At 36.0% G+C, this 26,013-nt stretch overlaps 6 protein-coding genes and 1 non-coding gene across 7 annotated transcripts; 3 read left to right on the forward strand and 4 right to left on the reverse strand.

Moving 5' to 3' along the window:
* The first annotated feature begins 342 nt into the window (after window positions 1–342).
* Window positions 343–1,120, forward strand: LOC147550949 (uncharacterized). The gene is made up of 3 exons (XM_086671932.1): window positions 343–477; window positions 568–702; window positions 817–1,120. Exons 1-3 carry the CDS (start codon window positions 424–426, stop codon window positions 904–906), a joined length of 279 nt encoding a protein of 92 aa, XP_086528058.1. The 5' UTR covers window positions 343–423; the 3' UTR covers window positions 907–1,120.
* A 2,065-nt stretch (window positions 1,121–3,185) lies between these two features.
* On the forward strand, window positions 3,186–3,258 carry TRNAR-UCU (transfer RNA arginine (anticodon UCU)). The gene has a single exon. It is a non-coding gene; the product is annotated as a tRNA-Arg (tRNA).
* A 282-nt stretch (window positions 3,259–3,540) lies between these two features.
* Window positions 3,541–4,638, reverse strand: LOC147550951 (uncharacterized). Its single transcript, XM_086668721.1, has 3 exons — window positions 4,464–4,638; window positions 4,050–4,184; window positions 3,541–3,790 (listed from the first exon to the last, which is right to left on the reverse strand). Exons 1-3 carry the CDS (start codon window positions 4,515–4,517, stop codon window positions 3,701–3,703), a joined length of 279 nt encoding a protein of 92 aa, XP_086524847.1. The 5' UTR covers window positions 4,518–4,638; the 3' UTR covers window positions 3,541–3,700.
* A 1,019-nt stretch (window positions 4,639–5,657) lies between these two features.
* Window positions 5,658–8,886, reverse strand: LOC147550952 (Nucleic acid-binding, OB-fold-like protein). The gene is made up of 6 exons (XM_086666727.1): window positions 8,207–8,886; window positions 8,027–8,101; window positions 7,800–7,888; window positions 6,662–6,746; window positions 6,187–6,268; window positions 5,658–5,939 (listed from the first exon to the last, which is right to left on the reverse strand). Exons 1-6 carry the CDS (start codon window positions 8,378–8,380, stop codon window positions 5,854–5,856), a joined length of 591 nt encoding a protein of 196 aa, XP_086522853.1. The 5' UTR covers window positions 8,381–8,886; the 3' UTR covers window positions 5,658–5,853.
* Window positions 8,887–9,627: 741 nt separating this feature from the next.
* LOC147550953 (carboxyl-terminal-processing peptidase 2, chloroplastic-like) lies at window positions 9,628–15,031 on the reverse strand. The gene is made up of 13 exons (XM_086666726.1): window positions 14,802–15,031; window positions 13,926–14,244; window positions 13,645–13,794; window positions 13,294–13,376; window positions 12,657–12,865; window positions 12,144–12,212; window positions 11,858–11,976; window positions 11,131–11,206; window positions 11,012–11,053; window positions 10,773–10,881; window positions 10,339–10,436; window positions 10,155–10,248; window positions 9,628–9,886 (listed from the first exon to the last, which is right to left on the reverse strand). The coding sequence occupies exons 1-13, from the start codon at window positions 14,919–14,921 to the stop codon at window positions 9,761–9,763; spliced, it is 1,614 nt and encodes a 537-aa protein (XP_086522852.1). The 5' UTR covers window positions 14,922–15,031; the 3' UTR covers window positions 9,628–9,760.
* A 719-nt stretch (window positions 15,032–15,750) lies between these two features.
* On the forward strand, window positions 15,751–20,028 carry HOT5 (GroES-like zinc-binding dehydrogenase family protein). Its single transcript, XM_086672080.1, has 9 exons — window positions 15,751–15,884; window positions 15,970–16,106; window positions 17,039–17,085; window positions 17,168–17,493; window positions 18,464–18,546; window positions 18,652–18,727; window positions 18,817–18,974; window positions 19,130–19,291; window positions 19,719–20,028. Exons 1-9 carry the CDS (start codon window positions 15,851–15,853, stop codon window positions 19,833–19,835), a joined length of 1,140 nt encoding a protein of 379 aa, XP_086528206.1. The 5' UTR covers window positions 15,751–15,850; the 3' UTR covers window positions 19,836–20,028.
* A 3,681-nt stretch (window positions 20,029–23,709) lies between these two features.
* LOC147550955 (ammonium transporter 1 member 1-like) lies at window positions 23,710–25,840 on the reverse strand. The gene has a single exon (XM_086672079.1). It carries the CDS (start codon window positions 25,425–25,427, stop codon window positions 23,889–23,891), a length of 1,539 nt encoding a protein of 512 aa, XP_086528205.1. The 5' UTR covers window positions 25,428–25,840; the 3' UTR covers window positions 23,710–23,888.
* Window positions 25,841–26,013: the final 173 nt, after the last annotated feature.

Consider the following 26,013-nt stretch of genomic DNA (forward strand, 5'->3'; position numbering starts at 1 on the left):
ATCAATGCAAAAAAAAAATTTATATAATAAATCAAAATTTCCAACAATTCAGTACATTTCCTACTCAAAACTAGAAAAAAAAAAAGAAAAAAAAAAAAAAAAAAACTATGTATCAAATCTATCTCTATCCATAGAGGATTTGTAACTAGCCTTTTTTTTTCCCTACTTTTTTTTTTTTTTTTTTTTGATGAAAAGCTTTTTTTCCCTACTTGGTCATATAGAGATAGACTAAAATAAGCCTAAGTAGAACTAGTCCTCCATTAAATTCTCAAGTAAAATGAAGAAATAATCTTTCTCCCCCACTTTTTAATCTTACCCACAATATTAAATAAGTGGAAAACTATAAATACCCTCAACATCAAAGAACTAAGGCAGATCATTCAAGAATTTAAGAAATCAATTTCAAGAACAACAAAAAAGAAGATGTCGAATGCACAACAACAGTTTAATGCTGGCTCTACCAAAGGCCACACACAGGTGAGTAGAGATCATAATATCTTTGATCACATATATTTTACACTTTAATTTGTTTTTGTTTCGATTTTATTTTTTTATTTTTACGTGTAGGCGAAGACGGAGGAATGGACTAAATCGGTTAAAGATACAGCGAACGCTGCCAGAGACAAGACTGCAGATGCAGCCAATGCCGCTTCAGACACTGCCCAACAGAAAAAAGATGAAGCTTCCAGCTTCTTCCAACAGGTAAATCCTCAACTTTATTCGGCAGAATTTCATAGATTATTAATTCTTTTTACTAATAATATGTTTTAAGTGTAGAGTTTCTTAGACAACAATTTCATACTATGTTTTATGCAGACTGGAGAGCAGATGGCGAGTATGGCACAAGGTGCAGTAGACGGCGTAAAGAACACACTTGGAATGGGTGACACCACCCACAAGAAATGAAAATTACACCATCAAATCTACCACAATAAATTTCTTTTTCTTTGTCCATCACTAGGAAGAGGAAGTTGTTAGTAGGAATAACAAATCAAGAGGAACAAAATGTTCTCTAATGGTAATGATGAATGTTTAGGATTTTCATTTTTTTTTATCCTCCTCACTACAATGAGATTGTAAATAAAAGCATAATTATGCTTAATGAAGATTGTTCAAACCACCCTAGAGAAGATGATTGGCTACTGTTTTGATTTAGCATACACTTAATGGTTCAAAGGTTAATATGCCATGAAACTAATGAACCCTTAAGAGTAAACTATGCATCCTAAAGATCCATGGTACATTTAGATTCACAATGGTACTAATTATTCTAAGAGCAAGTCCAATGGCAGTCTGTCTTAGGCCGAAAAAAACACTTTTTCACCCAAAAATTTTGGTCTCAGCTCAGCCTCAAAAAAAAAAACTCCAACCCCAGCCTCTCTTGAGGCCGAAAATTTGTCTATGTGGGAAATGCGTGTGTGGCGTTTTTTTTGGTGTGCGAGAAACGTGTGTGGTTTTGTGTATATACAAAACACGTGTTTGAACTATTTTTGAAATAAAAAAAAAATTTCCAAGGTTGAAAAATTATTCGGGGACCGACACTTTCGTTCAATGTATTTTAATTATTAATGTGGAAGTTTTTTTTAGAGTTGAAAAAAAATTAAAACTAATTACATTAAAAAAAACGAAAAAAAAGGAGAAGATCTTGGCTATTGGATTTTTTCCAACGGCCAAGATCATCCCCAACATGACCGTTGGGTCCCCAACGGTCATGTTGGGGACTGCTTCAGTCGCCCCTAATGTTAGGGGTGGGCGACTGAAGCATCGGCTGGGGCGGAGGCCCCAGCCGACTGCCGTTGGAGGGTCTGGTTGAGGCCAAAAATTTGTCCCCGTTGGAGTTGCTCTAAGAAATAAAGAAAAGGAAAGAAAATGGACCCAAGTTGGTTACTGTATTTTACTTTATTAATCAAGTGTGCAAGTAAAAAAGAATATGTTTTTAACGAGAGGTATAACTTCTATTATGGATTGTTTCTAACCAGAAGTGGTTTAGAAAAATATTATTTGTGCAGAAATACTTTTATAATAACAAGGAATTGTCCCCGAAATTGAATCTCTTTTTTTTTTTGAACTACCAGAAATTGAATCTTGGAAGAAAAAACTATCTTTAGAATTAAGGCATGCAAAACTTATGTATATAGCAACATTGCCTTTGCCCTTTTGGCTTTGACACGTTCTATAGGTGCTACTATTATAGTTATATGTCCCATGCATCTAAACTATTTGGGAAAATTTCAGATGCTCTTACTGTTTCTATAGTCCAAACTCACAGTTATATAGATCCTCCAAAAAATGTCAAGGTTTTCAAATCTGTTCAAACACATTTTTCTTACTAGACGCAGAGTTTTGGCGAAGGGAAACTAAACTCAGTGAGAGAGATAAAAATGTAAACATTTATGAACTTTCTTTTTTATGGGAAGTTCGTATGTAAGTGGGGCGCTTTTAGCAATAACAGACATGCGCTTTTAAAACTTATACGATGCGATAAACACGATAACTGTCGAATTACTACTGACCTAAAGGCCAACGAAATGAAATGACCTAAAGCCGACGAAATGAAATGGCTTAAAGCCAGCAGAAACTACTTTATTTATACTTTAATTCAATATTTCTGAATTTGCACTTCCATGGGATCGAACTTGGGATCTCCGCATTGCGAAGTAGATGGACTGACCAACACAATACCTAGCTATTTGTACAATCAAATTGTGTACAATAAGAACACGAGTGTACAATCAAATTATGTATAATAATTATACAATAGTAAAACTATAGTTGCTTATAAATGTATCACGTCAACACAATCTAAAAAAATCCTGATATTAACATGGCTAACCAGGTTTTCAAATTTAGTTGTACATATCGTACTTTTCTTATTTCAATTAGTCATTAGAGTTTTTCATAGAAAAAGAATCCTCAAGTGAATGTTAAGTTGGAAACGATGTGCCTCATACTCTTCAAATATTAGTGATGTCGTGAAATTCTTGACATGGAAAAAGAATCCTCAAGTGAATGTTAAGTTGGAAAGGATGTGCGTCATAAACCACTACTCTCCAAATATTAGTGCTGTCGTGAAATTCTTGACATCGAAAAAAAATCCTCAAGTGAATGTTATGTTGGAAAGGATGTGCCTCATAAGCCCCAACTCTTCAATATTAATGTCTCTATGAAACTCTTGGCATCGACGAGCACCCGTGGCCTAATGGATAAGGCGTCTGACTTCTAATCAGGCGATTGTGGGTTCGAGTCCCACCGGGTGTGACCTTTTTTTCATCTTGTTAGCTAGTTTTGTTTTGTCATGTTTTTTCTAACTAAGCTAGAAATTGGGAAAATCTTGCTCATTTTTCTATCTGAAAAATATGATTTTTCATACATGAATTTTAGAATCCTACAGATTATTTTATCTGTGTTCTAAACATTCATTTAACTTAATATGTTTGGTGTTCAAATGTTGAAACAAAATCATATTTTACTCAATTAAAAATAGGAATTATAAGAAGTATAAAAAACGTGAACATTCATAATCACTCAACTTCAAATAAATTGAAAAAAAGGGAAGCAATTTATTTCAATCTCATAAGAAAAAAAAAAAAGATACAACGTAAACACGACAACAAACCAAACTGATACAAAAATGAAACAAAAAAACGACAATAAATAAACATTTATTTGTATCTTATTTTGATAATGGTGATTTAATCTTCTATTTCTTGTGGGATTGATCACCTACTCCAAGTGTGCTTTTGACACTGACTACTGCACCTTGTGCCATATTCACCATTTGTTCTCCAGTCTTCATATCACAATATCAAAAATAAATTAAAATTAATATTTGTTACCGGGTATAATAGTAAGTCATTAACGACAAAGGTATATATATACTCATTTGAAAACGACACAAAGAGGTTTTGTTATATCATTTGAAAACATTTTCTTAAAAATTGATGGATACGATCGTACACATAATCTAATCTTAGATTGTAATGTTTGAAGATGTTTGAGGTGGTATATACTCGGAATTGATGAAGAAGAGAAGAGAACTAATTATTTACCTGTTGGAGAAAGTTTCCGGCTTCTTCCTTTTTCTGTTGGGCGGTGTCACCGGAGGAGTGGGTGGCATCAATTGTCTTATCTTTCGCTGCATTAGCTGTGTCCTTTGCCGATTGCACCCACTCGCCTGTCTTGGCCTGGAAACATATAACAAAGATGACTTAAATCATATATAGATCAAAATGTATAAGGCTTAGAATGGTGCTTTTCCTGGCTCGCCTGAAATTTTTTTCGTTATGCCCTATGGTTCTTTTTTATAACATGTGATATGATATAAATCTTAATTCTATGACATATCGTCACACATCCTAAAAAACACAACTTTCCCGTTTATCATTTTTCTCATTTGAACGTCTATCATTTTTCTCATTTGAATGATATGATTTGATGAAAAGTCTTGTATAATGAACTCTAACCTGAGCATGGCCTTGAGTAGAACCAGCATTAAACATCTGTTTTGAATTCGACATCTTAACAAATACAAAAATTTCTATAGGAGTTCAAAAAAAAAAAGTTTCTTCTTCCTATTGTGATATTCTTATCTTACTCCTCTTTTTGAGTTGATGTGATATTGTTACTTATGTTTGGGGAGCTATTTATAATTTATTTGGGAGTAAATATAGGCATGACTTTAACTATTATAAGTTATGAATAGAAGAACAGAGCTAGTATTTCTACATTTTGTTATGTGGATTTTGGAAGACTATTTCATGTCTCAACTAGGAAGAATTCTAGCATAAGATCCACAACTCTCTCTCTCTTCCACCGATCTTAGACATTTTGCAGATCTCGGAGTTAATCAACACATCAAATCCAACTTCACGATAAAAAAAAAATATATGTGGTACTAATTATTGTATCCAGTAAAGATGTGGCAGCAATCAAAATTAATGAGTTTCTTCTCATAAGATGGCGTTTGTCAGCGAGAAGAGGGTTTCTCATTCTCCTACAGTTTCTTTTGTGAAAATGATTTTTTGTTGAAAGATATTGAATTAGACATCAAAGTGATGAAGAATTCCATAGTAAGTCTTGGATCCGTAAAGTATTTTTCATTCTTTAACATGTATATCTGACAGGTTGCCCTGAAAATGATATGGAATTTAAACTTAGGAATCCGTGATGGCTATCCGAGAGATGAGACTTGTACTAACATCTAGTAACATTGAAGATGGATAAAATAGACACCTAAAATTTCAAAAAGAAATAATGATGTCTGTAGGGAGGAACCAAAAAATGATTTCGAGCTATCCCACCAGTATTCTCTAAACCATGCCCACTCTAATCTTAGTAAAAAGAAACGAATTAAACACCTTGTAATTGGGATTGCTATCATAGCATGAGTATGAATACCTAACTTCGCCAACAAATAACCGCAAATGAATTGTGAATGTGAAAATGATTCATAAAAGGTCCATACTCGATCTGTATTTTTACCTTACAAAACTATATAGAAAATATTTGTATTTCTTTTTATTGGATATGGATATAAATATGGCTCATCTAATAGACTGTGGAATTGATTATAACTAATCGATCCCACTCAAGGGTTTTGGTTCAATGTGTTATGAGCTCTCTATACTATACCATGCCGGCTTAAAAAAGAACATCAGTTAATGTAAACAGCTAAATATAATCACCTGTTGAAGTTTTTTCCCTAATTTAGTCACGAATACACGAAAAAACTACCATCACGTTTTCTTCCTTCCTCTAGTTTTTTTTGTTTATACATATAACTTCTTTTCCATATTAAAACTACAGGTGAAAAGGTAAAAGTGTGGTAGCAAAATCTTTGAGTTGATCAACCTCCTATATCTTGGCAACCTTCCTTTTTTCAGTCTGCCCTGTCAATGGGCATTCCATCTCTGTCCAACTTATTGGAACCATTGTTGCTCCTACAACAATTATCAATCAGTTAGTTTCATATTGGATACCAAGGCAAGAAGAGTTCTTATAGCAATTTGTTCCTTAAGCGGTTTAACTTACTACTTATTCACCATGCAATTTACCGTCTTATTTAAGGTCATTTCAAAGGTGTTACGATGGTGAATATATGGAAATCATCAAAAGTTATGTTCATTTTCAATAGACATATTGTTTGACACTTGAAATACTGCAAAAAGAAAGGGAAGAGGATCTTACCTGCCATGCTTTGAGCAGATACAACCCCAAGTTCATCCTTTGCTGTAGAAAGATAATATGCACGTGCATCACCAAGAGAGAGCTATTAAGGGAACTTTGTTAAAGATAGCAACATTGAAGGAAAATAAAATAAGAAAGAGACAAAACTCTCATTGTTTAGTATCATATCAGAATGTCTGATGGGGTAGGAAAAATTGTTGGAAATAGAGGTCTTCACATCAATATTAGGTCAATGTGTGAATGAATACTAACAAAATCGGGTTTAAAATTTTGATGTATTAGCCCGTAACCAAACCACTCCAACACTAGAGCCTAGTTCAAGGTCCCTGCTGCCCACTAGAGGCTATGCCGCTAGCTAACTTCGCCACTAGAGGCTATGCCGCTAAGCTAGCTAACTTCAAGTCCCAAGATGAGCGAGGACGAAAAACTAGGTTACCAAAAGAAAATAAGGAAGTCTTCATCTTAAAAAGGATACCACATGAGCCTTGACAATATCACCAGGACGGAAAGACAAGTGCATATCCACTTTATCAATTTCTGTTGCTCGAACATCTTGTTGCCTGTCATCAAATTTCAGCTTAGTTTCGTGATAATCAAAGTAGACTAAAAGGATGATCGAAATCTAAGAAACTAAGAGTGAGAACCCATAATAAAGTGACATGACAAGCATGTTGTTGTGTTCATGGCTGTAGAGGCAGGAATATAGCATAACAAACCACCAAGTTTAAATAGCTTCCCTAATCCCTATTTCAAATGAACGAACAAATTCTCAGAGGTTAAGATGATTTCATCTACGCCTCCTTTATCCCGGACACATGGGAAATCTATCACTCATTGATTCTCCTTTCTTTTCTTCTGAAATTTTGAATGACTACACTAAGGAAGAGGGTATTTCGAAAGGGAAAATAGCTATCCTAGTTTCAGTCAACACTCGACTTATTGACTATATTTTTTTCATCTTTCTTTGATCAAACAACATTATTTCTCACAAACAATTTGATGATTACTATCATAACTTGCAAAATCTAGCTCTCATTAGATAACAAATTTCATCCACATTAACACATCAGCTCTAGTCATGAAAAACATCAATATATGACTGATGAAAGAAAAACAATTTGTCCTACCAAGCAGTTAGGAGCCGGGACCTTTCAGAAGTCTCCTCAGTGATACAATCACCCGAGACTAGACTTCTTTTCTATATTTACTAATTATGAGTTTCACACAGTTTCCATTATAACAAGGAATCCACAACCATCAAATGTCAAACACTGAAAAACAGGGTTCCGGTAACTGTATGACAACATTTGTTATCCTCAGCCACTCAACCAACTAACCAAGAAAAACCCCGTCACTAATATCCTGGTATTATGGTTTACAGGTTCATTGTCATGGCTTTACGTGATATTCTGTTCTTTGATATGTTACTTCTCTTGATTGTTTAGAATTAATGGATACAAAATCGTATTGAGATTTTTTTTTTCTCCTGTGTAGCCGACTAAATTTAGACTCTTCCACCCTAGTTTTCGCTTCTAACAGTTTCGATTGACATCCATAATTTCATATATTTCAAAGACTAACAAATAAGTAAGAATAAGAAACTGATTACCTACCTGATAACCCCACTAAACTTCTCTTTTACAGATTTTGTACCAACACACATGATATCAGCTGTAGCCATTTTAGTCATCACTTTGGTTACCTGCCCATTCACATATAACAATAAAGCATCAAACCCATGAAGAAATCACAAATTTCCCGCAAAAAAAATCACAACTTCAGTGATAAATTGAATATAATTAGTACTGAGAAATGAAATTTAGTTAAATTAGGGCATTACCCGAGCTATGACGATAGACCCAGGTTCTGGAACGGCACCATGAGCTTTATGACCAGTAACTTCAACAGTTGCCCTCTGATTGAAATTTAGATGAAATATAAGAATTGAATTCAATTAGAGGTTAAACCCTAAACCCTAAAACCTGAAAGGGATAAAGGGTAGGAAGTAAAAATATAGAACCTGGTCAGGGGAATCGGGTGAGGGAGGAATGATAATACGTCGTCCGGTGAGAGAAGCGTAGATATTGTTATTGTGTGGTGCTAAGTAAGCACCTTTTCCTGGGATTAGGGTTGATGATTTGCCTAGTACTTCTCCTGGTGTTACCATTACTTCTTCTTCTACTTCCATCACCATCTCTCTCTCTCTCTCTCTCTCTCTCTAGATTTCAAAATGACAACGGTATTGCTGCGGCGCGTACCTAGGTTAAAGATGATTACCCGAAGTTGGAAAGAAGCAACTGCAACTCGAAGGGCGCTTACTTTTTTTTTTTTTCTTATGGCTACTCACTTTCAGCGACGGTTTGGGTAGATTCGACAAGGGTTTATGGGGTACTCTAGGGGTACTTTAGTCCACGGGGTTCTTACAGCGACTGTTTCTGGGTATTTTCATATGCGGTATCTCAGTGACGGTTTCCAGCGGTGCAGAATCCGTAGTCAATCATATATCCGATAGGAGCAGCTGACAATCGAATCCAAATTTTCCCATTACTTTCGTGTCTGTAGCAGTGTGGTCTTGTTCCAAAAAAAATTAGGAATAGTGTCGTTGAATTTTTCGGGCCCTTTACCTTAGGATTAGTCAGTACAATGCCCCCTTCACGTGCCAAAAATCATCTATTCAAGCTTCATCGTCTCTAATTCCTTCTGGAACAATCCCATACACTTTTTTATTTATTTATTACGGATCGACTACTAGAAATTAAATTTGTAATCTAAGCATTCAATGTGTATTCCTGGATAATGTCATTTTTCTATTATTCAACTATTTCATTTTACCAAGTTCAACGTTAGCCAGATTAGTCGACATCTACACATTTCGATACAACAACGAGATGTTAGTGGAAACAAGTACTTTTGTTCGGCGACGGTTCCCGAGATATTTCCTGAACCGTTTCCTGGGGGTTCGACGGTTCTTTTGGCAACAATTTTAGCAGTACTCTTGAAGGAGCTTCAGACAGCTTACAGGTATGTTCGACAACGTTTTTAGGACACACTGGCGCCCAAATTTATCGGAAGCTTTTAAGGCGCCTCCTGCAAGAGATAAAAGGCGCCTCCTTCACCCATTAATTCTCCCTTAAATATGCTTTGAGGGAGGCACCTTCAACAGTTACAAGGAGGACGCCTCTAAACTCTCAAAATTTAATGGTTTTCAGTAACCCATTTTTAAACACTTAGGCAACTATTTTCTGACCACTTTTAGCCTTTCCTACCAGTGGCAGTGACCTTCTAAGCTAAGGCATCATAATAAATTCATACTATTGTCATGGGGAACTTATCAGAGTGGCTTGAGAGAGAGAGAGAGATGTGGTTAATAGCAATGGGGGTTAACCGAAGGATAATGAAATAATACCTTAAAAGTGAGGCCAAAACAAAAACTAATAGCCATGAACCAAACTGAACTTTAGTCTACTACAAATGAACTGAACTTCAATTAATCCAACATAATGGTAATGAAAAGTAAATTCTATCTTCCAAAGAATGTTAATTTTACACTTAATAAAGAAAAAAAAAAAGACGATCACCTTGAAAACAACTTGACTTTGTTCAGGTAGCAAGCAGATGCAGAGTCTTTAAGACAGCTACAGAATTCATCTTCGTCTTTCGGAAACGATGTTGGTAGAGGATGGTCCGGAATCACGCCAACCTTAACTCAACCCAGTTAAACAACAAAAGGTTACCAAATAATACAGAGAATTAGGGTTTAGGGTCGGTAGAACGATGATATTCTTTGAGGATCATCTTATGGTGGCGACGTGATGAGCCTCACAGAAAAATCCAGGTTTGGGTCTGGATGAGATCTGCAAATGGACCTCACAGGTATGTGTATCCATACTCCATAGTGTACAAAAATATTGGTGTGGATCGACTTACTATAAAATAAAGATGGGATTATGAAGAAACAATGAAAAAACCTTGTCAATGTCGGTAAAAGTAGGAGTCTGATATCGAGCAACTGTTACAGCCAACCCAGAACCATCAGAAAGCTCAAACACCGATTGGATTTTCCTGTTGCCATTTGAGTTTTTTTAGTTTAACATTACCACGAGATAACTGATTCCATGAAGTATCAAAGCCAGTCTTAAGAAGAGCTATTACCCTTTCCCATATGTTGGCTCTCCAAATAGCAATGCTCGCTTATTATCTTTCAAAGCACCAGCTAGGATCTCGCTAGCACTCGCAGTTCCTTTGTTCACCTGAAATCCACTCAGAATAAAAAGAAGTCAAAGCATGTTATCTGCAATATTCATTCTAATAGTGATTGAAACCTAAAATCCAGAATGGTCGAACATCTTGACTGTGTTAAGTTTAGTCTTAGCCTAGTTCTTTCTAATTTGCTAGACAAATTATACTAACCCATTTTGTTTAAAACAATTACGATGTTAGGGACCGAAATTATCCACAAATAGCACATGTTTTCTAATAGGGCAGGATTCATTTGTTAAGTATACGATGTACTTTTTATGCCTCAATAGCCCTTTTGAGAAATATAGAGGCAGTTTTCGAGTGAATTGAAATATAATATGGCATACCAGCACAGCTAGAGGTTCTGATGTTGCTATTGCATTGGTACCATCTGCTTCATAAATATCTCGAACACCTTGACTATCACATATATATACTATGACACCTTTATCCAACCTACAAATAGTAATACAAACATGCAGCAATATAAAAGATCACAAATTATTGTAGAATAGGTAATCAGCAAATGCGAATAAATGCACTACTTATTAGCTCTTCAGTGATACTGGTCTTGTTACAAACTTACCAGATTTTAGCTGTCTCGATCCCTTCCGGGAAAAGGCCACCACTGCACCAAATTCAATGTTTTAGAGACAACATTTGGGTGTTTGCAAGCTAAAATCGATTCTACGTGACGCTTATCACCTGTTATCTCGAAGGTCCAACACAAAGGCATTCACATTGTTGCTCCTTAATGTTTCAATTGCTTCCCTAACAGCAGCTGCATAAAGCAGCCTCTTTCAGACCACTTGAAAACAAGTAAATTGGATCCATTTCTATATAAATACTCTGAATGTCTATGAACATGATATATTTATGAGCTAAAGAATAATAGAATTTAAATTATGTTTACTGTTCGAAGGCCAATTATTCTGGTACAATAGGTATGGCTTAGTTTACTGTAACGATGGGAAAACCATTTTCCAAGTTTACACAACACATGTACAGTTTATTGTGGCATGCTTGATCCCTGCCTCTGGTAGGACAACTTATGTTGTTTTGGTTGGCCTAGTGGGTTGTATATATCCGTTGGGCCTGTAGTCCTACTGGTGAGCTGGTCGATGGATGAGGCTATCCTCACATAATTCATGCCCAATCTCATCTTCATGATTCCATCTCATGTGGGCCTTTAAGCCCCAAGTGCGAATTTGGGTTCAGAAACCATCATTAGAGTTCCAGTAAAAAAAAATTACACAAAAAAAGGCAACCATATTTTCTGTTTTTCTTAACAATTTTTACACCAAAACGAGACCGGACCTATAAAAAGAACTCTACTTTTGATTGAAGGAGGCTACTCCAAAGTTAAAACACAGCTTCTTATTCCCAATGAAGAGAATTTACAGTAACCAACTAATTGATTATTAATACTCACAAGAAGCTTTCTGGTTGAACGATGTTAGTTTTATGTAGCCAATTCGGGAGGTGTCTTTCCCAACAGACGAGACCTCGCACATTCTGGACTTCACTGGGTTCAATGAAACCCTCTCTCTCCTGCAATAAGATGTTGATAATTCGAACACAAAAGGTGAATTTTGGACCAGCTACCAGGAGCTATTTCTTTAATAATCGGACAAAACATCCAAATCTAATCAGCTTTTCATAAGTTCACCTTATTGTATCATCATACAACCAAATATAAATAGATTATTAAGACTTACTTCAGAGCCATCTGTTTTGTTTCAGGCCCACTACGCACAGTCAATTCCACTGAACTTCCTTCAGGTCCTCTACATGGTAATAGAGAAATGAATGACTGAGTATGAAAGAGAAGCTTATAAGAACTTAACCCTTCAAAATTGAGTAGAATCTAAAAAGTATGCACAAGTTCATAGGTTCAACAAATATTCTAAATAATTTGCCATAAGCATAGAAATTATAAAACATCAAGTAAAGTTAGATTCTATAAACACAATTTGGAACAGAAAGTTTTGGATTTTGGCATGGCAATGGTAGTAAACCATCATGAACAAGATACGTTGAAGGAAACGAAATAGAAACACGATCAAAGTTGTTTCCTCTATATGTCTGTATATGTAATACGTATGTAATAACAAGATTAATATCGTTATGCTATTGGACTGTAAAAGAACATTCATGACTGGTTAAGTTTGATCAGGATGCGTGTATTCAAGATTGTGAAAAAAAGTTGTAAAAGAAAGCATAAATCTTACTGCAAGCGTTCCGCAGCATCATATATCCCCATGGTTTCTGTACTTTTTCCATCAATTGCCAAAATAACATCTCCAGACATTATGCCAGACCTATAAGCTGGGGCTCCAGGTGTAGATGAAATAACGACTAGACCCATAGACGGTCCATCAAACCCTATAGGGTAACCAATTGATAGGCCTACGCCTGTAAGAACACCTTGAGTGCCTGACTGCCTTCAAAAAAACCAATGACAGAAAATATTTCAGATCACTATTTGCCCTTGACACGCGGCGTACTCTCTCAAACACAAGAAAACAGTCCACCACCCTTTGGTGTAACGGTTGGACACCCCTCTTAAGACCATGAGGTCGTGGGATCGAGTCTCGGTGGAAGCTGTTGCCATCAAGATTTATCCTATGTAATGTAGGCTATAAATAATGTAATAATTTGTCGGGCTTTAGGCCTCTTTGTTGTCGGGCTTTAGGCCTCTTTATTGTCGGGGTTTAGGCCTCTTTCATTCTCGGTTTAAATTAGGCGGTTGTCGTGCTTATTACATCTCTATGATGCATCAATGCCTTGTAACGACTAACGTAGATCGTAGTCGAATTCTCAAAAAAAAAAAAAAAAAAAAAAAAACACAAGAAAACAAAGTTATACCCTCAAACTCTTGAACTTTTCTGGCTCAAGAAAGCGGGTAAAAGGATCATCTAGTGTGCGAAGCATTTTCCTTATCGCTGTATCTGAAAAGAACACAAGAACAATTTGTAAACCAGTGTTATGTGGTCAACTAGTAAAGACATTTTCTTTTTTGCGCTGGTAGGTTCCAGAATCCAGATTGCAACTTCAAATAAATTCTGTGGTTGATTTTTTAATATGACTTCTTATATAAGTATGTGAATTTTCCTATTACCCGCCTAAATTTAACTAAATTCCTGATACAATTCAAGGGCCAATTGGTGCAAGCAAGAATGAATCATAAATTTATAAGAGAGGAAAGTTGACTCATACATGTCTCTTCTCGAGTGTTCATTGGTTCCTTGCGCAATGCCTCCTCTCTATACCTAAACCAGCTTTGCCCATTAAAACTTTTATCAACATATGCACGGTCTATTGTCCTCCATGCCTCCAAGAAAAGGAGGTTCTCTTCAGTGAGTGCAACTGCATGTAATTTACATATAAGTATATGACTCCAATATAAACAAAGCTTAACCTCTGATCGAGCAACTTCAGTAACTAGTACACCGTGTCTGTTAACCAAGTGAAATTTAGAATCAGAGAGGGAAACTTACGGGCAGGAGTTCTATTAACCATGACAGAAACTGACATAACCAGGATCACTCCTGCTACGAACCGAATGAAAAGAACAGGATAATGTTGCTTAAGCTTCACCTTCCAATCTATTAGTTTCTTAAGATTCGCAGGATAGAAACTTTTGTGGAGCTTCTTCCTCAGTGTACGAAATACAGAACGGGACTTAAAACATCCCTCAAAATTGTCGATCGTGTGCCACCTTCCTATTGTACTATTCGTATCATGGCGCAGACATCCCAAGCAACTCCATGAGTGAACTCCGACTATTCTGGAGGTCGAAGGCTTACGTGGTAGGACCTGTCACAAACTCCCGTGAAATGAATTAGGCGATTTGAGACATCAATAGGACAAACATTAGGAATCAGATATTTCCATTTCGACAAACTTCTCCTAGCAACGGCTCCTCCCGCCCCCACCCCTACCCCGCCAAACAAAATAACCTTGAAGCAAAATTTTAGGAGAAATTTGAGGTATTTTGTCTATATACCAGTTTTAATAAACATAGCAAACTCATTCAAATTGCCAAGTTAACTTTTTTCCATCAAATTTTGAACCATCAATCAGAAATGAACTTGTTTTAGGGTTAATTTATTCCTAAACACACTGGTGGTCCACTTCCTAAATACCCTCAACCAGGTCATTATAGTGAGCAATCAAACAAGAAAATTTCAGTCACTAATCAAAATAACAGTTATTTCTAAGGATGTTCAAACAGATAAACAGTGGGTATGAATTGATTCAAATTCAAAATCTCAAAAAGAAACCCGATTCCTTTGAGGCAATGATGAGTTTGGTGACATCCTGAATTACAAGTTAAAGTATAGTGAGAAGTAAAATCTGAAAGAGGAACATACCTGAAGAGAACGATTGAAGATATTTAGGGTTTTCCTAGGGTTACTTCTGATGTTGTTGGAGGTGGAGGAGGAGAGAGAAAGAGAAGGAAGAGCAGGAGGAGAGTAAGCAACTAAATCCATGGCGAACAACGACGTCCTTACAAAACGTATTTTGTATTTTCCTCTTATCGTTCCCTAAATAGATTTTTCAATTCACCCCACCTTTTCGCGCCTTTTTAAAGTTAACCCGCGGTTATTTTTTTTCTATACCACGAGACCTATTTGCCCCCCATATAGGACCAACTCTGTCTATTTTTAAGTTTCGACCATTTCCGACCATAACCCGTGGGAGAAGATATAGGTGATAAAACATTAAACTTGAACAAACATATGGAGAAAAAGTTAGCAGTTGATTTTGACCGAAGAGGGTCTCACGCGCGGATATGTTAAATAAGATATAGAGGGGATTCTTTGTCTTTCATCTTGTCTATCACCAATTTACATAAGTCATAAGGAATCTCTCTCTCTCTCTCTCTCTCTCTCTCAAACACATATTTTTCTTCTTCAGACCTTTGTAATTTTAGAGATTTTATCGATTGAAGTCCTCAACGAATGAGAAAAGAGTGAAAATATATATAGATAGATTCAGACCTTTGTAATTTTAGAGATTTTATCGATTGAAGTCCTCAACGAATGAGAAAAGAGTGAAAATATATATAGATAGATATAAGAGAGGAAGAGAAGATACAAATGACATTAGTGCTCATAACAAATTTCCGACAGAACAGTTAGAGAAAGGGGTTAAAAATTGGTTCTTGTCAAATATATGAGAGCCAAACATGAGAGTTGGTCACATATTGGGGTTAAATAGGAAATTAGCCCTCAAATGAAATTATTGGATTAGGGCCCATATTAGGCAGACAAAAAACACATGGCTGCCCAAAACCTCATCGGCTCATCCACAGAGTTTGACGATTAGTTGCCAAACTCGTCTTCTTCTTTGTTTACATTTCTTTCTCTAGGGTTTCAGAGTTCTGTGTTATTTGTTTGAATCTTTCAGAAATTCACTCATGGCTACTCAAGGTCAAGTCATTACTTGCAAAGGTACTCTCTTTCTCTCTCTAAGAGTCTAAGATTCTGGTTTTGATATAGTATTACGATACTGATTGATTGGAATTAAATAATGAAGCTGCGGTGGCCTGGGAACCCAATAAGCCATTGGTGATCGAAGATGTTCAGGTAGCTCCACCTCAGGCTGGTGAAGTTAGAATTCAGATACTGTTCACTGCTCTTTGTCATACTGATGCCTATACTTGGGGTGGCAAGGTATGTTTTGATTTGCCTCTTTCTTCTCCAAATTTCACTTTCCCATTGTTTTTTAACTCATTTTAGATTATAAACTTTTTTAGATATCAAACAGATCTATACACTTTCTTTTGCTTTGATGGGAAACTTGGGTTGTGGGTTGAATTTGGATTAACTGTTTTTTTCACTGATTACTTGAATAAGCGATGTCTTACGCATCTTGTCAACATTGTTTTTGTGGTTGTTTCTTGGTATTTGCTAATGGGTTTTCAGCTTATGGCTCAATTGTTGATTTGAGTCATTTGACTATAGAGATGATCTTGTTGGATTTGTCACAATCTCAATGCTTAAGAAAATAGAAGGGGTTATGAGCTTTTAATATGATATATCGGTTTCTGATACAATGATATGATCTCTTGTTCATTTTTCCAACAACTAGTCTAAGATCATTCTTACTACAATCTTTTTCAACATTTATTGGTGTTTATAGATTATATACTACTGGTATTTCTTGTTGAGATGCAGATTGGTTTTGTTTGAATTGGATATTATTCAAAAGTGATGTCATTCTGATATTTCAAAGTTTTCGATCTCTATGAGGAATTGATAACAAATTCTCTTATGTGTATTTTCTCATTTTTGAATTTCAAATGCTATACACTACGATGTACGAGTATTGAAGTCTAAGAATAGCACCCACGTTGTGTCCATATACGTATTCAATTGCCATGTGCCCATGTCCGTGCTTCCTTCGTTATGTGTAAAAGAAAGATTTTGAACTTTTTTCTACATATTAAGGGTTTCATATGTGTTTATTTTGTTAATACTATTTTCTCAGTTTCGTTTTCCTCCTTTTGGAAGTTTGCTTCATATTTTCATATCGTTTCACTCTGGGTATCTATGCTCGTATTATCGTTTCAATAGATTATGCTTATAGAATTCAATATTTGCAGGATCCCGAGGGTCTCTTTCCGTGCATTCTTGGTCACGAGGCAGCTGGGTATGTGATCTATCCTCTTTATGATAAGTAACATGTCATATTGAAGGTATTCATCATTTGGAGGTGAAATTTGCATGGACAGGATTGTTGAGAGTGTTGGTGAAGGAGTCACTGAAGTTCAACCAGGGGATCACGTTATACCTTGTTACCAAGCAGAATGCAAGGAATGTAAGTTTTGTAAGTCAGGGAAGACAAATCTTTGCGGAAAAGTCCGAATGGCTACTGGAGTTGGTGTCATGATGAATGATCGTAAAAGTCGTTTCTCAGTAAATGGAACTCCTATCTATCATTTTATGGGAACCTCAACCTTCAGTCAGTACACAGTTGTACATGATGTCAGTGTTGCAAAAATTGTCCCAGATGCACCTCTGGACAAAGTTTGCTTGCTAGGTTGTGGTGTTCCTACAGGTAAATCTAATATCTCTCATCTAAGTTCCTAGATCTTAGAAATTTGTTGTTGGTTCTTCTACGTATGGCCTAATTTTAACTCCACATACCAATTTGTTTGAGGTGCTAGATTAATACATGTTTCTCTCACTGAAGTTATGTTGAGCTTACAGCACGAGAGCTGCTTTGGATTCCTATTTCAATAGTGGGGATCTATTCATAATTTGGGAGTGTTCTCTTTGACAAAATTGGCATGGGTACTATTAAAAAAAAAATTCTATGTATGATAGAGAACTCCTCTTGTAAGGGGTTTGCTGGCGACTTTATGCTTTCACTAGTAAAGTCGGGACAAGATGTTGTGTGATTGCTTTCTACAGGGTTGGGTTGATGCTCAAGTGACTTCAGTGTTGAAAACTTGTTTAATGGGATTTGAGTTTGACTGTCTGCACTGAATCATGTGCCAACTTGAGTCAGTTAAAAGAGACAGTGAGTTCCACCTCCACTACAGCACGCCAAGCAGCCTTAGTCACATTTAATTTAGGCATTACTCAGAAAGTCAAAGGCACTCGTCCTTAACGAGCTATGATCCAATCCCCCTGTCAGAATTTCGAACAATCTTTAGGGATGTTTTTTTTTACCGCGAGCTAGGTTTAAATGTTGCTTATGTTTGAAATTAACAAGACTACAAGAGATCACTTCACAGTTTATGAGTCTCTAACATCTGAATGGTTTTGGAAGTTATGCTTGGGTCTATGTATTTGGTTTCCTGCTCGACTTTTCTTTCTGTATGATCTAGTGAAGGAGAGTTACCAAAGTTTATCTTTGTGTCTCGTTTTGTTTCATTTTATTGTTTTCCTTTTCCTTTTACAATAAAGGATAATGGTATCGGTTGGACTGAGGTTGGTCTGTTCATCATGCCCTAACTCATTTATGATTGTGTTACCCAGATTGTGCACTTTTCCAACTCAAATTTTTGGTTCCTCCTCTTTAGGTCTTGGTGCAGTTTGGAATACAGCTAAAGTGGAAGCAGGTTCCATCGTTGCTGTCTTTGGTCTTGGGACCGTTGGTCTAGCCGTAAGTCACAAACATGGTCGCCTTAGGTTTTTCATTCAGATTTTAGAATCTTAAATTCTTTGGTGAATTCTCAGTTTTCTCTAATAAAGTCCTCGCTTATGACAGGTTGCTGAAGGTGCCAAAGCAGCTGGGGCTTCCCGTATAATTGGGATAGACATTGACAGCAAAAAGTTTGATAGAGGTGTATATCATTAATTGGTCTTACAGTCACATATTAGGGCCTCACTGAATGAATTTGCGACTAATTGGGTGTAAATATCGTGTTTGCAGCAAAAAGTTTTGGAGTAACTGAGTTCATTAACCCAAAGGATCATGAGAAACCGATACAACAGGTTCTTGTCGATCTCACAGATGGTGGTGTTGACTACAGTTTTGAGTGCATTGGTAATGTTTCTGTGATGAGAGCTGCTTTAGAGTGCTGTCATAAGGTGAGATTGGATTTCGTTTTGGCTTGTAACTCCAACTGTCAACGCTTTGTTCTTATTTTGTTTCTCTTCAATAATAGCTTTTGCTTCTATTTGCTTGATCAAAAACCATGAAAGAACTCGATAGTAACACATTTGTGTTTGATTAAAACTTTTAGGGCTGGGGAACATCTGTGATTGTGGGTGTGGCAGCATCAGGTCAGGAGATATCGACTCGCCCTTTTCAGCTGGTCACAGGACGTGTTTGGAAAGGAACAGCCTTTGGTGGATTCAAGAGCCGTTCTCAAGTACCTTGGCTTGTTGAGAAATACATGAAGAAGGTACTATACTAAGATTAGTTCATGACTGAAGCTTTCTTTCATTTTCCTTTTCCAAAATCAGCATGTTTTTTAGAGAGGATGAAGAACCTCATAACTGAGGATCCAACCTCGCAATCCTCGTTATTCATCCAACAACACTTTAATAGAGAAGCTAAAAAGATGAAAATTTGAGGGAGATAAGAAAAACAGACAGAGAGGTTGAGACTGATTTCTTAGGAATTAACTTTGAGGCCCGAAAAATAGTACATGGAGTCATGGACTAGGCTTTGATGAAGGGAAAAGGTCAAATACGCCTTCTTTAATTCGATTCGTGGGACGAAAGCCGAAAAGTGACCGTTATTACCCTCGTAATAAAAAAAACCCTTCTTTTATTATATTGCTTCATTACTTCATGTTCACCTCTACTTTTCTACCATGACTGTTGCAGGAAATCAAAGTTGATGAGTACATAACCCACAATATGACTCTTGGCGAAATCAACAAGGCGTTCGACCTCTTGCACGATGGAGGCTGCCTCCGTTGTGTGCTTGACATGCACACTTAAGGTGATGGCCCACCCCGTTACTTGTTATCCCTTTAACGTACTTTCTTACGTGTCCATCTATTCTCGAACTGTCCCTATCTTTTGTTTCGTTAGCCATATCGTATCTCGACATCTAAAGAGTAATAACTGTCCTGCTTCCAAGAACTTTTAAATGTTAGTGAACTCAATTTGCATATGTACTAGTTCTTCCTCATCTTGATACCTTCATCTTTCTTCTTTTTATGTTTTTTATGTTAGTTTTTGTTTAATGTTATTTTTAGTTCAAGATTGTTAGTAATTAAGAAGGGTAGTACTAGTAAAGAATTGAGACATAGGGAAAGAAACCTCTAGTATTGTCTCTTTATGGCAGATTCAGACTGTTTACTGAAGAAAAGCCAGAGCCGTTCACATACAACTGAAATTAATTACTTCTTTAAATACTCTCTTCTACTTTACCCCCATTAAGACTTTCAACTCAAATTAATTTTCTTCTGGTCTTTGGATTTAAAGTACTGCATTTTTCAAAATTAAGAATTTGTCAGTCCAATTGAGGTGTCATGAGTTGTGTGCAGTTAGACACCTATACGTGTTGTAGTGAGAGTATAATGACTACAATTAAGAATGGATGGGCGCTTTCAGCACCAGGAAGATAGGGCATCAGCGGCCGGTTTTTAAGATAACAAATGTTGAAGGTGATTCTTCCAAAGAAAGTTTAGATTTCTAATGGAAAATCAAAAATATGCTCTCAAGTGCGAGGGACTCTAATTTTAGAGCTTCTGTCTCTAGACACTTTATAATAAATGCGTCCACTTCATAATAGAGTGTCTAACAAAGTGTCCCATTGGAGATGGTAAAGTCATATATGGCACTCGAAGTATAATAACATGGTCTATTTTGGTAGTACTTTTAGGTGGAAAAAGAATGGGGATTCACTAAGATTCCAATTAAAAGCTAATTGACATTAGTAGTGAAGGGGTATCGCTAAATTTTTCTTTTTGGATTATTATTAAAATTTGCTGTAGATGCCAAAATCCAACTCTTCAACAACCAACTATGTAAATTACTTTTTTCTACTACGCTAATGTCTGCAACAACCAACTATGTAAATTACTTTTTTCTACTACGCGAACGTCGACCACTATCAGTTTTTTATTGAAATTGCACGGTCTTACTTGATCTTATATAGAGATAGAGAGGGTGGTTTGGAGGGTGATCGGGGGTGGTCGAGATGGTGAAAAGCGAGGAAGGTTGAGTGTCTGACCCAGGCACTAACAATAAATTAAAAAAAAATAAACTGTACAAGCCCTTCTGGTTTATCAGTATGGAGGGGAATCTTGTTTCATATCAATCTAGACTTTGGTTTTAATTTGAGTTCTTGAGAGAAACATAAGAAAAATGTGAGTAAAATGTTTTAGGTTGTCATTATGACAAACATGGTAAGGCTTGTAGGAACACAATATTTTAAAGCAATCATCTAGGAATCTGGCCTCATCTAGGAATCTAGCCTCATTAAAAAATACCACTTTGATTACACAACTACCAAACATAGGATTCATGATGGGAATGCTTTTAAACAAGTAATCTCTACTACTAAAAATGGGATCCACCTCTTTTAGTCTTTTTGGAGGTGTAGTCAGCAAAAGCAACTCTATGAAGAAGTAGTAGCATTAATAAGAATATGGACAAAGTCTTCATCCTGTACATCTTTTCTGACTTTGACTGAGTCAGTCACAAGTGGGTTGAAGATTGTAGAGATATACATTCATGGATTTGGATCATGAATTTTTGTAGAGTGGTCGTATACATTCACTATTTTCACTTCCAAAGAATTTGAATTTTTCGGATTATAAAGTGAGTATCCAACCTCTGTACCAAGTAATAGTTTGTAATATGGAGAATGCAATTATCAACAATTGTATAGTAAGATTCAGTTTCAACAAATTAACTAGATCGGTTATAGAAGTCGTGTAAATTTGTCGAACTAATTATGTCATACAATCACTTACAAAATTTCGCAGAAAAACAAAATTTTCCATTTATTATTGGATGGATAACATGAATTTTGTTTTTGGAATCCACTTGGGAGTGTTTGGTTATATAGGGAGATGGCGACCTTGTTGTGACCTTGTTGTTACGTGACGAAGTTTGATTGAAGTAGTGGACCCTCTTTTGTATATACATAGTTGATGCCTATACTGGAACATGACATTACAATGATCTTTTTAACTATCCTCAAAGAGATAGCGTCTTCAGGAGTGCTACCATTACATTGAAATTTTATTCAATGTCTTCCTCAACGTATTAATAACAAAGTCTCTACTAGTGACTTCAAAAGAATATCGCGAGAGAATTATTTTTATTATTGTAACTCGGTCGAGGGTTAATCATTACATATGGGTACTTATATATGATTGGGGGAGATTCTTCTTTTCCCATGTTGGAGGTTAATGGTCAATCAAAAAGTATAAACAAATACACAAGTGCTAGAAAGTGGGTTTCTTGCAAAGAAGAATGATGTTTGTTCTAAGTGGGGAAGAGGAGATGTATCTTGCTCTTGGAAAAGTTGTGTTTGTTGACTTGCACTTTTTATGTGAAGCTTAATATTCCTAAAGAGAGAGCCCAATTTGGTTGAAATTTTGATGGATTTTGAGAGTATTGGTTGTGAAGAAATAAATTTGCATTCAACAGAAAAAACTTGTACATTATATTCTTGCAGGACTACTCTCACAATTACTACTATTACGATGTCTTATTTTTTCTTTTACCTCGAATGATAAATAACCCCATTCTTAGTACAATAATGTTTTAATCTTAAAAGAAAAATATGGTTTTAGCCCCGAGTGTCCATTTATTTATTGGTAAACATTCATGTACTTCTTTTTGTGTGTTTAGATTAGATTCTAAATTCAGGATTGTATAAAGAGAAATCTCAAAGGAAAAAAAAAACTTTCTAGTAGGATCACATAATGTGCATAAGACAAAATTTCCTTGGGAAAAAAAGTTTATAAAACAAGAAAACCCACCAAGTGATGATTTTAGGTTGAAAATCAATGGGTTTCTCAACTTGAGCAACATTATTATGTCATACTATTGAATCTCTTTTTTCTGTCTAAAAGTTCAAACTTCAAACCAATAGTTATTTAAAAACGATAAGGTACCTATGTGGATTTACAACAAACCCTAATAAACAAAAATATTTCCTCCAAACAAATAAACAATACAAGGTTTTGAAAATTTGGTGATTTTGTTTTCTAATAATTTGACAAATTAGTGATTGATAGTAATGTTTGTGATGATCATGTTCTTGTTAAACAATCCAAGAAAATATAAACATAGTTGAATTGACAATATGAATGTACAATGAAGTTGAACTTTCCCATCAGAGAATAGAGACACAAGATAAAATGAGAAGTATTTATTTCATTGAAGTTGAAATTCTTGTTTCTTTATAATATGTTATATGGAGTATAAACTATGTGACTATGTCAGCCAAGAGAACCACACAGAAACCTAGTTATCTATAAAATGTTGGTTTACCGAGTTTTTTTTATTGAAACAGTTTAGCGAGTTGATCATTATGGGGCCAAATTGGTTTCAACCCAAAAGAAAACGAAAAACGCTAAAGAACAAGAAAACCAGATAGACTGTAGTAGAAATCCTATATAGATTTTCGGTGATTTCGATCCATTAAACAACTAATTGGGGCAAGCCAAATAAAATTTCTGCCTCATTTTTCTGGTTATGTAACACTATTGAGAGAATTTGATACTCTCTCTCATTCATGATTCATTGAAAAGGTTTCTTAAAGGTTTCTAGATTCACAAGAACTCTTTTTCCAACAAATGCCAACTGGTTCTTGAAAATTTGAAACTACCCTAGGCCTCATAATAACAAATTAAAATCAATCTCATTCTCAATTTATTAAACATTATCTTGGGACCAAACAAGTACTAAAAAAATAAAATATGAACACAATTTCTTTTCTTCAAACAAGAACAACCCAAACGCAGCAATCAATAGCTTCTTCATTCAATCACACAATTCCTCCCCAAAAAAATCAACAAAATCAAAACCCTAAACAAGAGATGGTGAATTAGATTGATTAGTATTAGGAGTTCTTGAAGTAGGTTCAACTCTTTTCAATCCACCATTTCTATTTAAAGAATCATCATCAAATTCATCATGATAAACATAAGCAAATCCACCATGTCTAGTTAAATCCATTCCTTGCATTTCATCTTCATTTGAAATCCTCAAAAGTTTCAATTTATTAAGAATATAAAATAGAGGACCCATTGTGACACTTACCCAACCAATAATAACTAAAATTTGAATCAAATGAGCTCCTAATAATTTTCCACCACCACCCATTAACAACCCATAAGGTCTACCTGGTCTTCCTGGATAAACTTCATTAACATAAGCTTCTTTAGCGAATAAAGCCGTAAAAATTATACCCCAAGTACCACAACCTCCATGTAATTGTGCAGCTTCAAGTGGATCATCATATTTGAATTTTTCGGCGAGTTTATTACACCCAATTAACACTCCTGAAGCTATAAATCCACAAATAATGGCTGCCCATGGTTCAACAACTGAACAACCAGCAGTAATGGCAGCAAATCCACCTAATAATCCATTACAAACATCAGTAACATTCCAATGACCAACTAGTAATCTTTTACCAAATAGGGTTGTAAGAGCAGCTGTACAACCAGCTAGGGTTGTTGTTACTGCTGTTCTTCCTATAGCACTCCATTGACCATAATAAGTTCCAGTACCATTATCATCATAAGCTTTCAAGATATTGACAAATGAACCTGGGTTAAATCCATACCAACCAAACCAAAGCAAAAAAGTACCTAAAACTACTAATGAAGCACTATGTCCTTTTAGGGCAACTGATCTACCAGTATGATCAAATCTACCAATTCTTGGTCCTTCAATTAGGGCACCCCATAAACCTGCAATACCACCCACCATATGAACAACACCAGAACCAGCAAAATCAATCACCCCAGAATCAAATAAAAGATTATGAGTTCTATTAGGGCTTGCCCAACCATCAGATGACCAAAACCAATGAGAAACAACAGGGTAAACAAAACCAGTTAAAAAAGCAGAGTAAATCAAGTAAGCAACAAATTGAGTTCTTTCAGCAATTGAACCACTAGTTATACCAGCTGCTGCTATAGCAAATGCCCATTGATATAAAAAGTAACTGTAATCGAAATTCGGAGACGGAAACTCTTTTAACCCGAAAAAGTGTTTGCCAATGAACCCATTTGAAGGAGAACCAAAGGAGAAAGCGAAACCGAATAGATAATAGAATAGACCACCAGCTGCTGCGTCTAATACATTTGTTAACATTATATTCATTGTGTTTTTGGCTCGGACTGAACCAGCACAGAGCATTGCAAACCCTAATTGCATAGCGAAAACTAGGTAAGCAGAGAAGAGAAGGTAAGTTGTATCGATTGCGAAAGTAGCATCGACGAGTTTGTTCGATACTGTGTCGAAACGACTGCAGATGTATGTTGCTGCTGCTGTTGCGTTTGTGGTTGATGTGAAAAGTTGGGATAAATCTGTGGGGGAGCAAGTTAGGGATGCCATGATTTGTGTGGTAATAGAGAGAGAAATTTACTTGTTTGGGTTCTGTTTTTTTCCCTGTTTTAAAGGTGGAGAGATTGTGAAGAACTTGGTATAAGGGTGTATAAAGAGGAGTTTCAAAAACAGAGTATGAGAGAGAAAATTTCAGAAGTAGAGTATGAAAGAGAGTGAGTTTCAGAAACAGAGAGTTTTAGAAACAGGGTATGAAAGAGAAGACAGAGAGAGTTCAGAAACAGAGTTGGAGACTGAGAGAAAGTTGGAGAGAGTTTAGAGAGAGAGAAAGAGGGGGGGGGGAGTTGGTTGATTTGGGAAGGAAAAGATTCAAAGTGGTTGTCCGGTTATATAGAGAGAGAGAGGCCATGTGGAGATTCCGATACAAAAGGGTCGGACTCTTTCCCACCTAGCTTAGGTAGTTTGCAAGTAGAAAAATGATATTCCTCCCGAAACCATAGACAACAAAATCCAGAACAATTTAGGTGGAATGGCAAAATCTACATAGATGACCCATTTCCGACTAATCAAAATCAGAATCACTTTTCTTTCTAAATCCTGTCCGTCAACTTAAAGCGAATTAGATTTCTTTTTAGCA

This window comes from Eschscholzia californica, unplaced genomic scaffold (genome assembly GCF_041429995.1).
Source record: "Eschscholzia californica isolate CP2 unplaced genomic scaffold, dmEscCali1.0.p SCAF_3, whole genome shotgun sequence".
Taxonomy (NCBI): Eukaryota; Viridiplantae; Streptophyta; class Magnoliopsida; order Ranunculales; family Papaveraceae; genus Eschscholzia; species Eschscholzia californica.

Excerpts from the sequence above, each read along its gene's own strand:
- LOC147550953 (XM_086666726.1), bottom strand. The coding sequence starts at position 14,921 with ATGGATTTAGTTGCTTACTCTCCTCCTGCTCTTCCTTCTCTTTCTCTC. Across the intron at positions 11,207-11,857 it reads GTTCAACCAGAAAGCTTCTT|CTGCTGTTAGGGAAGCAATT; the intron begins GTGAGTATTAAT and ends TGCTTTATGCAG. Across the intron at positions 10,437-10,772 it reads CAGAACCTCTAGCTGTGCTG|GTGAACAAAGGAACTGCGAG; the intron begins GTATGCCATATT and ends AGTGGATTTCAG.
- LOC147550951 (XM_086668721.1), bottom strand. The coding sequence starts at position 4,517 with ATGTCGAATTCAAAACAGATGTTTAATGCTGGTTCTACTCAAGGCCAT. Across the intron at positions 4,185-4,463 it reads CTACTCAAGGCCATGCTCAG|GCCAAGACAGGCGAGTGGGT; the intron begins GTTAGAGTTCAT and ends ATATGTTTCCAG. Across the intron at positions 3,791-4,049 it reads CCGGAAACTTTCTCCAACAG|ACTGGAGAACAAATGGTGAA; the intron begins GTAAATAATTAG and ends TGTGATATGAAG.
- HOT5 (XM_086672080.1), top strand. The coding sequence starts at position 15,851 with ATGGCTACTCAAGGTCAAGTCATTACTTGCAAAG. Across the intron at positions 17,494-18,463 it reads AGGTTGTGGTGTTCCTACAG|GTCTTGGTGCAGTTTGGAAT; the intron begins GTAAATCTAATA and ends CCTCCTCTTTAG. Across the intron at positions 18,728-18,816 it reads CAGCAAAAAGTTTGATAGAG|CAAAAAGTTTTGGAGTAACT; the intron begins GTGTATATCATT and ends TCGTGTTTGCAG.
- LOC147550952 (XM_086666727.1), bottom strand. The coding sequence starts at position 8,380 with ATGGTGATGGAAGTAGAAGAAGAAGTAATGGTAACACCAGGAGAAGTA. Across the intron at positions 6,747-7,799 it reads AAGTTTAGTGGGGTTATCAG|GCAACAAGATGTTCGAGCAA; the intron begins GTAGGTAATCAG and ends ATTTGATGACAG. Across the intron at positions 5,940-6,186 it reads ATCTGCTCAAAGCATGGCAG|GAGCAACAATGGTTCCAATA; the intron begins GTAAGATCCTCT and ends TAATTGTTGTAG.
- LOC147550955 (XM_086672079.1), bottom strand. The coding sequence starts at position 25,427 with ATGGCATCCCTAACTTGCTCCCCCACAGATTTATCCCAACTTTTCACA.
- LOC147550949 (XM_086671932.1), top strand. The coding sequence starts at position 424 with ATGTCGAATGCACAACAACAGTTTAATGCTGGCTCTACCAAAGGCCAC. Across the intron at positions 478-567 it reads CTACCAAAGGCCACACACAG|GCGAAGACGGAGGAATGGAC; the intron begins GTGAGTAGAGAT and ends TTTTACGTGTAG. Across the intron at positions 703-816 it reads CTTCCAGCTTCTTCCAACAG|ACTGGAGAGCAGATGGCGAG; the intron begins GTAAATCCTCAA and ends TGTTTTATGCAG.